This window comes from Ixodes scapularis, unplaced genomic scaffold (genome assembly GCF_016920785.2).
Source record: "Ixodes scapularis isolate PalLabHiFi unplaced genomic scaffold, ASM1692078v2 PGA_scaffold0__279_contigs__length_252992795, whole genome shotgun sequence".
Lineage (NCBI taxonomy): Eukaryota > Metazoa > Arthropoda > Arachnida > Ixodida > Ixodidae > Ixodes > Ixodes scapularis.
Window position 1 is genome coordinate 139,486,658 of NW_024609835.1, and position 16,259 is coordinate 139,502,916.

At 41.2% G+C, this 16,259-nt stretch overlaps 1 protein-coding gene across 1 annotated transcript in view; it reads left to right on the plus strand.

The window, feature by feature from the left end:
• Positions 1–16,259, plus strand: part of LOC8035700 (unconventional myosin-Va) — an 81,307-nt gene that overhangs the window by 34,380 nt on the left and 30,668 nt on the right. The window contains exons 16-21 of the mRNA XM_029988006.3: positions 1,611–1,722; positions 3,403–3,614; positions 6,821–7,010; positions 11,769–11,975; positions 13,424–13,636; positions 15,033–15,126. Coding sequence (XP_029843866.2) covers positions 1,611–1,722; positions 3,403–3,614; positions 6,821–7,010; positions 11,769–11,975; positions 13,424–13,636; positions 15,033–15,126 — 1,028 coding nt within the window. The remainder of the gene's footprint in view (positions 1–1,610; positions 1,723–3,402; positions 3,615–6,820; positions 7,011–11,768; positions 11,976–13,423; positions 13,637–15,032; positions 15,127–16,259) is intronic.

Genomic DNA, 16,259 nt, shown 5'->3' on the forward strand with positions numbered 1-16,259 from the left:
CTTTGCCTTGTGCATCATTATGACGCAAGTGAAAGAACACACAGTCAAAATGAACTGGTCCAAAGGTCCATAGTGGAGACCCCAATTTTCGGCAAAACGATGTCCTATGTGAGGTTTCTGCTAATCTCTCGATTTCTATCATACTGTGAAGAACTACTGAAGAAGAGGAAACGACCAGAAGTCCTGGTATAGAGCACGAGACTACGCCTGAAAGTCAAGGAAACGTTTTTCTTTATTTTGACGCAAATTGCTTGATTTAAATAAAGCTTTCTGTACGATCTTTAAAGAAAAAAAATGAGTAGGCAAGGGGTTAAGTTTCTAGTTGGTCATTGTGTTTAAAAGTATGGTAATCAAAAGTAGATCCAATTTAGGTTCTTTTTTCTGAGTTTAAAAACTGCTAGGAAAGGTTAATAGTATTGCTCTGTAGGGTTTTCGTGCATCAATTAGGACCTTGGCTTTAATCAGTCAGGCCTTGGCGTCTCGGAATTGGAGGCAGTACAGAACTATCCCTCACATTTCATATTTTCCAACCTTTATTGCACCACCATTGCCAATATTAAACAGGTCTTCCTCGCTGTTACAGCGATGAAGTCCTGTTTAATATTGAAAAATTTGTTTCTTTATGGAAGCGTATTTTGACAAGGTATATTTGTGTCATAAACTTTGTTGTGACAATCCCCTCCCTATAGTAGATTGGGAACACAACCATTTACCGGTCAGTACAGATTGATTATAGGCAAAGTTCTCACTTCATCTTGCCACACCAACTTGTTCCATAATTTTCTTTTAATCATCAGAACCTCAGTTGCCTGGAGTAATTTTTTTACATCTGTGAAGGAGATTATTTGTGATAAATTTCCTAGCACCCTCACTAGGCACCTTAAGTGAGCTTTTGAGTTGTGTTATTGTATTTTGCTTGCTGTGTGTTTTCCTATTGTTTGTACTTAACCTTACCCACACTCCTTTGTAATTCCTTTACGCTTGGTGGTAAACCAATAAATACAGGGTGTCCCCCCAAAAGATTTGGTGTTTTTTTCACCTCAAAAATAAACTATGCATCGATGAATGCTCACTCTCTTTTCCCGAACGTAGTGCTGGCGATCCAAACCATATGCTAAAGTTTCAAAACCAACCGTTATCTGAATAAAGAGTTGTGCGTTTTTCTGAAATTTTCAATGGGAAAATGGCGGCCGACAGAGCTCTAGAACACATGGAGCTGAATGGCGGCGGTTACAGAAAACATGTAAGAATTTTCTTTGAAATTTTCAGAAAACCACACAACTTTTGATTGAGATAACAGTTAGTACTGAAAGGTGGGCATTTGGTCTGCACTGCTAGCGTTGCGTTCGGGAGGGAAAGGGAGTTTGGTGGTGCAAAGTTTATTTTTGCAGTGAAGAAAAACGCTTAAGGTTTATGGGGCACACGCTGTAGGTACTTTCTGGGGTCATGTGATTATGATTACCATAGCATTGGCTCGTAATCATGGGTAGCTTCTAAAAAACGATCCAGAAATGCATCTCGTCATGCAGTTGAAACAGAATCCCAGTGCAGTGTGAGCATACAGCATGTAATCTTTTTGAGTTAACTAGGACTGTGTTTTTTTGCTGCAGATGGGGTTATCAGGAGTTCCTGAGCAGGTACAGAGTGCTTACCTGTGCCAAGGACATTGACAGGAGTGACATGAAAGCCACCTGCAGAAAGATCCTGGAAAATGTGATTAAGGTACAGCTGTGTCATACGCATGCAGGCATGCCTTTCTAAGATTGTTTGATTTCTCTGATCTAGATACATGTAATGAACATCTTTTCCCTTGAAATACTGCACTAAGGTATTCTATTCGGTTTCGCTTGGGCAGCTGGCAGTCTGAAATGTCCTTACCCTAGAAAAAAGCAACTTGAAAACAGCTTATGGCACATAGGTTTAATCAACTCTATTTGTCAGCAGAGAATCGTAATAAGTACTTTTTCATTTTTATCCCAGTAAAAACCTAGCAATGTATGTATGTCTTGTGAATTGTAACTAAGCCTCATCGTACATTGATATTCAGGTTGCAGTCTGCCTTCTGTGCACAGCAGTAGATGCCAAGGGCGTGCTACTGTGGTGCATGCCTTTGATGGTTAAAGTTGTCTATAGAGAATGATCTCGTGTGGTGCGATTTTAAAATTTTTCACCGGGTAGGAAAGAAGTAGGGTGTCTATTTTTCTTGACTAAGAATTTACAAACCATCTTAGAGTATGCCGATTTTGTTCTCCAATACCTTTTTACAGCGAACCTGTCTATGGCTAGGGTTCCGGAGATTTTTCGTGTGTGTCAACATAAACTCGGGTCCTGAATTTGATACAAAATAGCTTCATTCTATGCGAAAGCTTGTATGTCTCATTACTTGGATATGCATTTTCAGTAGATTAGTTATCAGTAGGCACCATTTTTAAGATCAGTTGCCTCTTGGGTAGATAATAAACGTTTCTCAAATATCTGGTGCTGTGCGACCCGCGTTGGCCGTGTCTACGCTCGCTCCATCCTCTCTTTGTCGTCGTTCCAAGCGCTTGCGTGCCTAGATGCAGTGCTGTGTTGAAATGTTTTGTCTTCTAACTACTGTTGAAAATAGCTTTCAAGCATACATGCGGCATCTAAATTTTTAAGCTGGCCATTCAGAATAGGTTTCTTTCCCAGTGAATGTGTGCTATGCCACAATGCATGGTACACAGTACTATCAGTGCCACCTGCCAAATGCCAGAGCTTGATGCACTCCAAGGACAGGACCAACTCTTGTTGCGCCACGCTCAGATTCCACATTTCCGCGTCTGCTAGCAACATTTCGTTGCCTCGTCTATTTTTGGGATTATTGCAACAAGGTGCTCAATGTTTGCGTATTTATGAAAAAAACTCAAAGCAAAACACAAAAAAGGGATAACGACGGACATGTATGGCCCTTCGGTTTACAACATTTATTGTGCACCAGCAGAAGTCATCTTGTACAAAACGAACTTGTACAGCAAAGTGTGTTCCAGGGCCACATGCTTGTGGTCATTGCTCCCACAGTGTTGTACAGAACTTTTGGAAAGAGTTCTGTGCAGTGTTTTGCTAAACAAAACAATTTTTAGGGAGTATCGGAAGCACTTTAAAACGAGCCTGTAGGGACCTTTCCAGGTTGGGTGCTTTTATTAGAGGTGCTGTTTATCAGAACCCAACTTAAGGTGAATGCTACTAAAAGCTCATGGCTTCAATTGTTCCATGTCATTCAGGAGTTGCTTCTAAGGCTGTATCTCATAATAAGGTTCTTCTGTAGTTTACATACACAAGAGCTAATCATTGCCAGCGGAACCCTTGATGGAACGAGTCCTCACAATTGACCGATTCAGCAGACGCTCCTACTTTTTGGGTTTCCTTCTGTCATTGTAGGAAGAAGACAAGTTCCAGTTTGGCAAGACCAAGATCTTCTTCCGAGCAGGCCAGGTGGCCTACCTGGAGAAACTCCGTGCTGCAAAGCACAAGGCCTGCGCACTCATGATCCAGAAACACATTCGTGGATACCTGCAGTGCAAGCGCTACAGGCTCCTCCTCAACGCTGCACGAGGACTGCAGAAATACGGCAGAGGCATGCTTGCTCGCAAGTGAGTGGCTTCTAAGAGCCTTTATTGTCCCTTTGCAGCAAAATTAATGGGGGAAGTTAAGAATGAGCTTCTGTGCTTAGGTTTCTATTCTGCATGATTTATGCATGAAAGCAACCAGTGGAAAGCAACTCTTTCAACTGGTTGCTTTCCAAACGCTATGCAGGTTGCGAAAGTTGTGCTTATATTCAAAGGGGGCAACAAGAACACGTTTAAAAATTATAGACAGATTTCCTTGTTAACAATATTTTCTAAAGGTCTTGAAAAAATAATGCATCACAGACTTTCTTGTTATCTAGAAAAACATCACATACTCGCCGATTTTCAACACTGTTTAGGAAGAAGCGTTCAACTGAAACAGCGCCGCTAATGCAAAAGGAAGAAATATTCAAATCTATCGAGGATAAAGAGCTTATTCTAGATGTGTATATTGACTTTTCTAAGGCATTTGATTTAATTAATCATAACATACTAATTAAAAATTTAGAGCACTATGGCATCCGAGGAATTGGACTTAAACTTTTTAAATCATATTTGGAATATCGTACGCAGTTTGTTAGCATAAATAATTATAATTCAGCAACCAAAAGAATTGACTGGAGTCCCCCAGGGGAGTGTACTTGGGCCGCTGTTGTTTATATTGTTTATAAATTATATCGAACAATGCGCACCAAACGTCAAATTCTTTTCATATGCAGATGATACCACTCTTTCTATTAAAGGTCAAACAACTTCTGAGATCGAAAGTATGGCGGCAGTTGTTCTTGAAAATCTATACTTATGGACGCAAGTTAATGGACTAAAAATAAACACAGACAAAACTAAATGCTTACTGTTTAGACTACGGAATCGTAAAATATTGTTGCCTTTAAATATCACGATGAATTCATCTCCCTTAGAGATTGCAAAATCTGTTAAAATTCTTGGTGTCATTTTTACCGAATCACTCTCTTGGACTGAACACGTTGAGTATATTCACCGGAAAGTTTGCAAAGCCATAGGAATAATATCTAAAACTCGTTTTATGTTTCCCGCGCTAGTGAAGTTGCTCTTGTATTACTTTCTGATCTACACACATTACGTGTACTGTCACCTGGTTTGGGGAACCACAACGAAACAAAACTTAACAACACTGCTACTAGCACAGAAGAAAGTATTTCGCATAATTGAAAATGTTTCTTTTCTGCATTCTTCTGAGGAGCTTTTTCGTAAACATAAAGCTGTGACAATTATGCATTTGTACAACTATCGCTTGATGGGAGTCTACAATACGGCAGTAAAACAAAATAACAACTTTTTTCTTTCTGTACTGTCAGGCCTGGAGAGAGCAACCCAGACGTATGAAACTAGACACAGTGAGGGCCTGGTGTGTTACTACTTCCCGCACAAACTATGGACTAACGTCTTTAAAACATACACTACCGTCACTTTTAAATGAGCTCGAAGGTGAAAATATTGAGATTACTAAAAAATCAAAGGGTATGCTACGCGAAATGCTATTGGAAAACAGTGTTAACGACTTTTTTTTTGTAGATAATCGATGCAATAAGGTGTAGTACTTTGTTTTTTGCGTGTCCTGTTTGAAATGTCTCTGCTGCTTTGCCACACGGAGTAGGGCCTCGTCAAGCTGCAAGCCACGCAGCTTTTTGCCCTATCTCCCTCCTTTGTAAATAAAGGAAAATAAAATTATTATTATTATTATTATTGGGCAGCACTCAGCAGAACATTGGGTTTCAAGAGGTTTCTAATTGCAGTTGGCATCTAAACAAATTATGAGAGTGGCTTAGCCTGGTGACAATGTGAAAAGAAACCTGATCGAGAGTTGTTCTCTAAAAAAACCTTGCGGCTGTGGGGAAACCGGAAGAACGGGGACACCACACACAGTCTCAAACACAGCAACGGTTTATTGGCCAGCCACAGTCTGAGGTTTTCCAAGAATATGTGGCTTTATGGTGCCTTGTTTGTTGTTGGTCTGGGAACTTTTGGAGGTTGTCTTGGTAGGGTTTTGTTTGAAAAGGAGAAATGCTTTGTGGGGGGGGGGGGGGTTTAGTGTCAGCGGTCTGCATCGATCGACAGGCAGCAGCATAATGACTTCATTGGGGAATGCAGGATTATCATATCTATGTGTGAAGTGGCAGGATGTGTGGCGGGGTATGTGGGAATTGATTGTGGGGCTCACTTCTGTCTGGAGGAATTGGTGTACACAAGTGGTGACGAAAGCTATAATAGTTTGGCTGGCAAGTAAACCGTAGCTGCATTTGAGACTCAGTGTGTGGTGTCCCCTTTTTTTTGTTTTTCTCAGTCTCGAGGTGTTTCGAAGATGGATTGTCACCAGCTCGCCTGTTGTTTGAGTATTTTATTGCTGCTCAAGAGACTCAGAATTGCAGTTAGTGTTGAGCCAAGTATAGCGAAGCTCTGGCTCCCGTTTTGGAGCTTCAAGTGGCTTCTTCCGGTTTCCAAATGCTGCCATTATGACCGTAAATTAACGTTCAGGTATAAGCCACATCTTATTGTGAGTAGAAAGGGTGCTTGATGCGAGGGAAGGCTGTTCACACATTTGAGTTTGACTGTGATCGAGTGTGTTCTATTCTCTTGTACGTAACCACTTACGACAAGAGGGCACGTTAGCTTCATTTCCCAAAACCCTTTCAATCAGTGCATACATTTTTTATATTTTTTTTTGTCATTCTTTTACCTTGAAATAATTCTGACAATGTTATAAGTGACCATTTTTCACAGAGAGTGCATAGATTTGATCTTGCATATCAAAACTTTCAGTCTAGTTATATGCAGTTTCAGTGCTATCTGATAGACTGGCAGTGCGGTCTCTCATTGTAAGTGGTTATGAGAGAATGCGACGCGTTTGAGCCAACACAACCTAGAATAATTGAGGCCTGTGCACTAGGATATTGACGTTGTGACTGTGAGGTCGGGCAAAGACACAGATTGGACACGTGTACTGTTTTGGTGTTTGGCTGGGCCTTGTGTCCAATTGCCGGGTTGGCGCCATCTGAATGTGATGACATTCCACGGAGAAAGAGGACATTCGCAGGCCTCGATTATTCTGGGTGGGGTTGCTCAAGCACAGTGAAGTGCAAATGCGTGAACCAGGCCTAACATTGTCTTCTGTGCTACTTTATGTGGCTGTTAGGGTTTGGCTTCCTGGTTTGTATAACGGTAGCTCCCGTCTTTGTCCCCTTGGCCCAAAGGCATGCCCACTTCCTGCGCTGCACCAAGGCAGCGACCACCATCCAGAAGTCAGTGCGGGGCTTCCTGGCGAGGAAGCACTACCAACACCTCCGGCTGCTGGTGTTACACCTCCAGTGTCGCATTCGGGGAATGTACGCCCGGCTGCGCTTCATGGAGCTTCGTCGCCACGCAGCTTCGATCGTCATTCAGGTTTGCCTTTCCCTCTTTTGACCCTGTGGCACTTGACCTTTACAGTGCAACTGTCCCCTAAGGGAATTGATGCTCATACCTCCAGTCATCTCCACTTGTGACTTCAATGGCAGTTGTGGTTTTGAATTTAGGAAATTGGTGAGGCTAAAATGAGACAGTAACTGGGATATAGAAAAAGCAGCGATGGTTCTTTTCTTGCTGAAAATTGTTCCGAATTAGTAACACTACAGGGTTAAGCTGTGTGTGCAATAAATTTTTGCTTTTAATATTTTTTTAAGTCTTGGGATGATCACTTAGGTCACAACATAAAGCTTTTCCTCGAAAAAAAACAAAACAAAGCTTTCTGGATTTTTTTAGTGTTGACAGACACATTTAGAGTTGGGAGCAATTTTAAAGCATGCTTTTATTTCAAGGCATCAACCCAGAAATACAAGCATGTTTAGGAATCATTCCTATATCATAATGAGCCTCACAGCACAAATAGTTAACTAAACAAATATTTTTCAAGCTTTTTATTTATTTATTCTTTTTTTGAGGGGGGGTGGGGTTTGGTATATTTTGTGATATACCTGTCTTATCCCTACACTTAAGAAATATCTTAGGGAGTTCAGTGTCACTATAAAAGGGTACTTTGACCATTTTTTTAGCTACCCAAGCTAACTATACTTGCTGAATACCAGCTTTTAACTCTCTAGCATGCTATTTAGTATCTCTAAATTCAAAATATGTATTGTTAAATCTGCAAATGAAAGGAATGCCCAAACCAACATTTAGATAAACCCGCGTTTTTTTTCGGTGTCGTGACATTGCTGGAAGTCGAGCAGGCAGTCTAAAAAACAATGTGCCATGTTTCATGCTACTGCATAAGGAATGGAGCGAGCTTCCAGAGCATTCATTTAATGCTATCATACTTCTTGTGATCAGTTGGAAACAAGTTCTACTGCTCAGTGAGTGAACCCCTGCCTCCCACTGTGTCACTTTTTCACTCCTTAAAGTCTAGTAGACTAAATTTAAGAGAAAGGGTGAGCATTAAAAAATAAAATTAATAAATTTGCAAAAAAAGTATTGTTTTGAGGCAAATTATAGGTCACGTAAAGGATGCCCGACTACCCCTAGAGACGTTTGTGAGCTCGTCTGTTCTTGGTGATAACTCACTCTATGGGATCTTAGCATCCCAGAAATTGAAAAATTATGCTCGTGTGACGTCTATTTCCCCACTAAATGTGATCCAAGTTTGTGCCACGCCCCTTTCTAAGCGGAAAAATCTGAAACTGACTCCAGTGGAGGTGCCGGCGGCGCCTCCTCTGCTGGCATCCTTGCTTGTGATTGGCTGACGCGCGCCCGTCGTCACGCCACCAGTGCCTCCAGTGAATTCTGTGCTCTAGATTTTTCTGCTCACAAATGGGCGTGGCACGAACTTTGATCCCATTTTTACTAGAGAAATAGACATTCCACGAGCATTTTTTCTTTTGCGTTCTGGTATCCTAAGGTCTCGTAGAATGAGTTATCACCAAGAACAGACAATCTCAGAAACGTCTTTAGTGCACCTTTAAGGACAGGTTTACTGAGCATTCAAAGAAATCATCACATGCAAATATTTGATTTGCAGATAATTTCTGGGCCATTTAGTCCTTCCCATAACAGTTTTGTGACTCCAAAAAAAGAGATATTGGCACTTTCCACTTGCTGAGATTATTAGCGTATGTGCTGCTGTACTTGAAATCGCCATGCGTGCAGTAAGTTGTGAAGATGGGTGAGTCGGTGCATGATCAGAGAAGTAAAAGCAGCTCGAAAATGAACACAAGGACAAGTAGAAGACACAGACAAACGGCACTACCTAACGACTCATTTTCTTTCAAAACAAAATAGATTGACATAAAAGGAGAGAGAAAAACTACAGGGCATTTTTTTCATCACAGTCAGAGTCAATCACAGCCAGAAAGAAAGAGAAAAAGAACTGCAGTACATTTTTCCATCACAGTCACAAACATTAGTGTCACAGTCACAGTTAGAAAGAGAAAAAAAAATATACAGAACTTTTTTCCGTCAGTCGGAGTCGCATAAATGTGTCAGTCCGATTAATAAGAGAAAATTCACCATCAGAAAGGGCAATCAATTCCACACAGACACAAATGTGAGGTCCATAATGTCTAATAAAAGAAGCCGAATGATTTCTCTAGCTGTCTTATTGTGATGTTTGGCCAGTATCTTAATATTATTTGACTGTGAAGTACACCCACACCTATTACAATGTACTGCGAGATGTGCCGAAGTCTTGATGTTGGAGTCCCTTCCGAAAATCTTTAGGACTTTCCTTGACCTACCTTTTTTCATTTGTACATATTATTTCTCTCAGGATTAACAAGGTTGCAAATAAGTTTGATGCACCGGTAGTCTTCTCCGCACCATCAAAGCTACATCACTTATGCTCCGCAATTGAAAAAGGACAAAACATGAGTTATGTGAGGTAAAGCACTATTGTAAATATGTTGTTTGCAATCGGTGTAGTTTACAAAACCCCTCTTTCCTGTGGAAAGATATATGAAGGACAGACAAGCAGATGTGTAAATGCTTGGGCTCGTGAGCACTCATTTTCTTTATGGAGCGCTGGATAGGGACATCTTCCTGTACATTGTAAAAGATGTGGCTGTACTCTGCAGTTAAATAATATTGAAATACTAGCCAAACATCACAATAAGACCGCTAGAGAAATTCACGAGGCTTTTTTCATTAGACATTAGGAACCTGGCATTTGTGTCAGTGTAGAATCGATTACCCTTTCTGATAAATTCTCTTTTGAATCAGACTGGCACATTTATGTGACTGTGACCCGAACTGTTACTGTGACTGTGATGGAAAATGCCCTGTATATATTTTTCTCTCTCTGACTGTGACTGTGACCCTGGTTGTGAGTGTGACTGTGATGGAAAAAATGCCCTGTATAGTTTTTCTTTATGTTCCTAACGAGCGTGTTGGTAAAGTATACTAGATAACAGAAAGAATAAAACATAGAAAGTGCAAAACGCAGACGAGTACTTGTTTATGTTTCGACCTCTCTGTTTTATTCTTTCTGTTATCTAGTTTTTCTCTTGCTGACTTTCACTGACTGACTGACTGTGATGAAAAAATACTCTGTGTAGTTTTGTTCTTTCTTCTTTTGTGTCAATATTGTTTGTTCTGAAAGAAAACGACAGTTGTTAGCACAAAACATGAGGGCGCAAGTGAGCTGGTGTAAGTTCGTAATTCTAGAATTACTCGAGACTGTAGGGATGATAGAAAAAAAAACGACAAGAAGACAGAAGAAGTCTCAAACACAGCTGAAATTTTATTGCCACAGAATCTATTTATATATATTCCGAACTAGAAAGGCGGAAAAGGTAAAACCAAAAAGCAAAAAAACCAACCAGAAATGACACTCTCAAGGACAAAACACGTGATACAAACACAAACTGTATGTCAGTTTGAGGTCAAAAAGACGGTGAAGCTTTCCAACCAATAGTTCACAGTCTAAACAAACACATACAAAAGAATTGACGTTATAGGGATACTATAACAAAATTTCGGCACTTACCGGTATTTCTTGGTCTATACATGTTCAAAGGAGCAGTATCCCATCAAGCATACCAATATCTTGTTAAAAATGACACAGAAAGGAATTTTAAAACAAATTAAACAATTAGCGAAGAGCACCTGGGGAATGTCGTTAAAGCCTCGTTTGTAATGCCCGTCTAGGAACCTTGACAGGTAGTGATAACTGTTTCGCCTAGAACTACACATGCTTTGAACCTGACGTCATCCCGACAGCTCTACAGCCAGCACATGAGAGGGGAGGGAGGAACTCCCCACTCAACGGGACTCTTTTTTGTGTGTCCCAGACGTCACTATTCTTTCTCTCATTCAAAATTCACACAAAAGCAAATTTGTGGTTAGTGGTAATGGCCCGATGGCTGGCGTGCTTCGACTGCTTCGGTGGCCGGAACGGCTATGGCATCCTGATGACATCAGCCTCACCGCAGCTTCGCTTATCCTGGGACAAACTGCACCGTGATTGCACCAGATGTGACGTGCTCTTCGCTGGCTGCTCTCCGAGCGTTTGCCAGAGTGGGCCACTTATAACGAAAAATACAGCCATCAGGCTCAAACTACAAACGTGCAATTGTCATTTATGGATATTGTGGATCGTATTCAACCTATTGCTTTAACTCAACAGGTATATTTAAAATTTCGTTGAAGTATTCCTTTAAAGCTCTGCTTTGTAAAGAATATAGGTACATGTACACAAAAACTTAATCTTTAACAGAAAAAAAAAATAAAAAAAATTTGCTACAGATATTTTTTCACACAGAAGTTAGAGGTCAAGGGATTTTTTTGCACTCGGCTTCCAAACAAAGGGAGGGCTTATTTACTGCATTTTCATGGTTTCCTATCAAAATTGACTCTTTTAGCAGACATTTGTGGTCATTGTCTTTTGTTGAAATTACAGATGTCAAATTCCACAAAGGGACCCAATTGTTACTATCTTGTACATGCTTTGGAACCTCCAAATACGGGACCTTATTTTGAACACACCGTCCATATTTGGTCGAACGGTCATAGATACAGCGCTTGGTCTGACCAATGTAGCAGAAACCATATAGTTGGCACTGTTTTTGTCTGTGTCTTCTACTTGTTCTTGTGCTCATTTTTTGCTGTTTTTAGTTCTCTCGCTATACTTGCTCTAGTATGGTAAAACGTTTTGTGTGGTTGTGCACATTGCAGAAGAATGTGCGTTGCTGGCTGGCCAGGCGGAAGTACGAGCGTGACGTGTGCTCAGTAGTGGTGTGCCAGTCCTCGGTGCGCCGCTGGCTGGCCAAGAAGGAGCTGCGCAAACTCAAGATTGAGGCCAAGTCAGTGGAGCACGTCAAGAAGCTCAACAAGGGCCTGGAGAAAAAGATCATCTCACTCCAGCAGAAAATTGAAGAGCTGGTCAGTGTTCTTCCAATACCCTCATTTGTCGCTTACATCATTTTTAAGGTGAAAGCCTTAAGGCCCGTTCACACACTTGCGACTTCTTAAAGGGGCACTGACACATCAAAATCATATTTTTTTTTATTATCCGAAACGATTGAAAACGATGCCGGGACATTACCCTCAAAATTTGAAATTTGGGAATTCAGTATTCGTGAAGTAAAAAAACAATTTCCAAATGCCGAATTCGAAGTTCCCGCGCGATCGGCGCCGGTGCCTTGACGTCAAAAATCGCGGAGACCTGAGAGTCGACCTTCTTTCACCACTCCCTGCGTTGCCATGGCGACCCAAAGCGAGGAGGAAAGGAGTGAGCGGCGGCGTTGCGGCGGACCGGTTTTGAGCGGTGTCGCCTGTTTTCCGAATGAGGATACAAATCCAGGAGACGGCACCACAACGAACTCCCGATTTTTGGTATTTCAAAAAGAAGGGCCGTAGTGCGTTCGCAATTGCGTTAAAAAACATGTTTTATGATTGCCGTTATTAAATGTTATAGAGATGTCGCCTACAAAGCTTCTAAATTTCCTGATTTTTGACGTCACCGATCAAAAGAAGCGAGGAGGCGAGAGGCGGGAAAATCAAACGCCAAAAATAAAAAGGCGCGGCGCAAGAAAATTTTTTTTCGCAATGCGTTTTTTTTTGTGTGTCTATGACTGCAACTTGCATCGATTTAGACAATAAAAATAAATACGACCTTTGGGGTGTCAGTGCCCCTTTAAGACCGGGTGCCTTTTAATATCTTACGACGAGAGGACACACTGGCGCCATCTATTGGGTAGCAGTGGAAACTTGGCGGTCCCGCATATTTTCTGTTTCTCTCGAACATCATCCTTTCTTTCTTCGCTCGAAAATGCACCTTCATACAGTATACACATGTCAGTGTAGTATTTTGAAAGCCTAGGGACATGAGAGTTTGCTAGAAAACACAGTAAAAATGAACCATATTAAGTTTTTATTAATTTTAGCAAATGAAAAAGGGTCTACCAGTCCCAAAACTAATCATCTGCTTGATTGAGGAGACTTTTTAGTAACAGTAGCAACGATTTTGTACGTTTCTATTTTGCAATTGCTGCATATGTAAGTTTTTTTTTTAGATTTAATGGTTTATACTTTTCAAGGCACAATGTACAATATCTTGAGCTGCTATATATTAGGGGATGAAGACTCTGTCAATCATCACTCTTTTATCTCTGCCCCTAAGTGCTGAGCCTGCAAAACAAATAAAGAAATGGCTAAACCTTTCATGTATAACCAGTTAACTATTCAAAAGACATACTTTTGTCTTCCCCCTCTCAGATGGCTTTCAATACAGATGCCACACTCTGGACATATTTTGTGGTGATGCTGCTGGATACCATGCCTAGTGTGTAGGAGGCTGAATTAAAATTGGCCTTGTGTGTTTGATGCAGGTTAAGGAAAACAAGACCTTCAAGGCTCAAGAAGAGGACTTGCGCAGTCTCTCGGTGAAAATGGAACTGGCAAAGAATGCCGAGAATAACCTGAAGCTTTCCAACAACAAAATTACTCTCCTGGAGGAAACGCTGGCCTCCCTCCAGGCGGAAATGAGGCATGTTCTCGCTGAAAAAGCGGAGCTGGTTGCCAAGAACAGCTTCTTGAGTGAGGTGAGCCACCCCCCCGGGGCCTGTACATTTCTGCACATGGCTTGCACGTGACGTCACCAGACCGTGCTGGTGGCTCTTCTTACTTGTTCTGGTTGAGGGAAACAAATTCGGTGGGGCACAGTGTGTGCTGCAATAGGTAGGCACTCAGCAGCAAGGCCACAAACAACGGCAGCTGATGTGACGGCAGTGAAAGCCATGCATTGGGGTTCCCTCTGGGTATTCCTACTATCCAATTTTTTGGGGCCACATAGCTCATAAAAATAGAATTTTCAGTTGGGCCACTCCTAAGTAGGGTTTTGTTTTTGGATAAATAAGAAAAATCGTAAGAGGCACTTAAAGAACACCAATTTTTTTTCAATTCGGATGTATCCGAAAAACTTGGAATTTGAACGTCACAACGACAAAATAAAGAGCAAAAAAAAATTGTGTTTCAGAAATGAACTTTATAAGAGCACAGGGTGACTTCAATTTCCTAGAAAATCTCTGAACTACTGACGAAAGGCGTTTGCCTTTTAGCTCTCCAAGGTTCCCTCAGGTCATGGTACCCGGACTTCAATTATTTTGTTTCTGAATTGGGAAAAATTCAAAAACACTGTAAAACAAACTGTGAATTTCAAAAAAAGTAAAATCTAATGAAAATAAAGTTTTATAAACCCCAAATTTTTAGTGAAAAGTAAACTCCAAAAAACATCCTCCAAATTTCATGGGAAATAAACTCTGAATTCTACTCATAGAATTCTACAACAAAAACTGCAGGTGTTTTTGTTTTTTTTTGTTTTTTGTTATTTAATATTAAAATTTGCTTTTCTTTTCAAATTGTTGTTTTCAAGTAATGGCCTGCAGGAAAATACTGGTTCCCATGGTACTCAATGTATCATATTTTCGGAACTACAAATTGGCAACTCCAGCGAGATCGACGGTACCTAGCAGGTAGAGCTGGAAGATGTGGCAGCAGGTTCGCTCACCACCCGTCTCTAGTGAATGGATATTCACATCGCCTGGTAAATCTAAAGACGAAGCCTTCAAAGACATTGAAAAACATGAGGTGATAGTGATCAATAGTCCATACCCAGAGGCTAATCTTGGGGAGAAAAATGTTTTTCTTTAAATTAGTCTGTGCCTGGTGCGTACATAGTCCGTACATATGGGGCACACTGGCCCACATTGTTTGCAAACTTACGCTGCAGCTCCTTCATCCCATTCCTTTTGCTTCAATTTGTGCCGACACCTTTTTCAGAAGTTCTGCAGATATTCACATCCTCACACTCTTCTATTCAAAATCAAATTCTTTTGTGGCTACATGCAGTTTGAAAGCTGCACTGGGGCTGTCTGGTGATAACAAACAATTCTGTAAACCCTATAATTCTATACTCCACGTCCACTTCCACTTTTGCAGAAAGTGGAAGCAGCAGACAAAGATAAGGCCAAGCTCAAAGAAGATCTTGAAGAAATGAATAAGGCTATTAAAGCAAATCAGGAGAGTGCACAAGGTGAGTTTGTCATCTGCATGCAGCCTTTTGTTCTTTAAAGCTGTGCTATAATTATAGTCATCAGCGTCATGGTGGAGGGCTCAGCTGTGTGGTTCAGCAGGGAAGAATGGTCAGAATAGATTTTAGAATGCCAATGCGGTTTCCTCCCTGGAAAGTGACATCTTTTGCTAGTTAAGGATGGTGAAGAAACGTCCGTGGTTTGGTTTCAGACTGTTTTGAAAATATCTACTTTTAGGGGCGAAACTCCTTAGGGTCTAGCCTTGTCCGTCCGGCGTCCGTGCTCACATCATTCTTGCTCGTGCTCGTAAACTCACATGCTCGTGTAAAAAAAAAAAAAAAAAAATGTTTGCGCAGTCGGCAAGATTCAAACCTGTTTGGGGAGACCCCAATGGATTTCTAGTCCATCGCCTTAACCACTCGGTCACGACTGCGGGACGAGTAGGGGGCTCTGAGATGTGGTAGTAACTCAAGAGCTGGGGATGTCATGGATGAAACGTTGCATGTAGCCGCTCAACGTCTATACAGGAGAGGGCGCTGCGGTCAAATGCGTATATAATCGCGTTAAACTTTGCATGCATTGGCTCAACGTTTATAGACGAGAGGGCGCTGCAGTCAAATGCGTATATAACCACGTTCCATACCACACATTCTCTTTCTGACATGGATGCAAACGAACGAAAGGCTCGGCATGCTGCGGCTTAGCGCCTACGCAGACAAGCACCACCAGAGCTTCTCCCCAATCAACATCATTAACCGCGTGGAGATGCGGTCACTTTTTTTTGTAAAAAAGTTTTGTTTTGGATGATTTCGTTGTATAGTCTGCACAATGTTTCTGTTTGTGCGTGCATATGCCTTGCTTGAGTGGCAATGAGGTTGTGAAATTTGAATAACATTAGTACATCTTTGACCATTTAGAGTCATATAAATCGCTGTGCTTAAGAAAGAATGCATAGAAAGATTCCGAACAGCCGATTGCTAACAATAGCCAGGTTCCAAGTCCTTGTGCTGAGTGTGACCGCAATGAACTTCTCATGTCAGTCTCAACCATATAAAAGGTTACTGTCAACGCATCGAATTGAGGCTTCTTGTGTCGTAATATTTAACCTTTTTTTAGACTCCTATGTTACGAATGG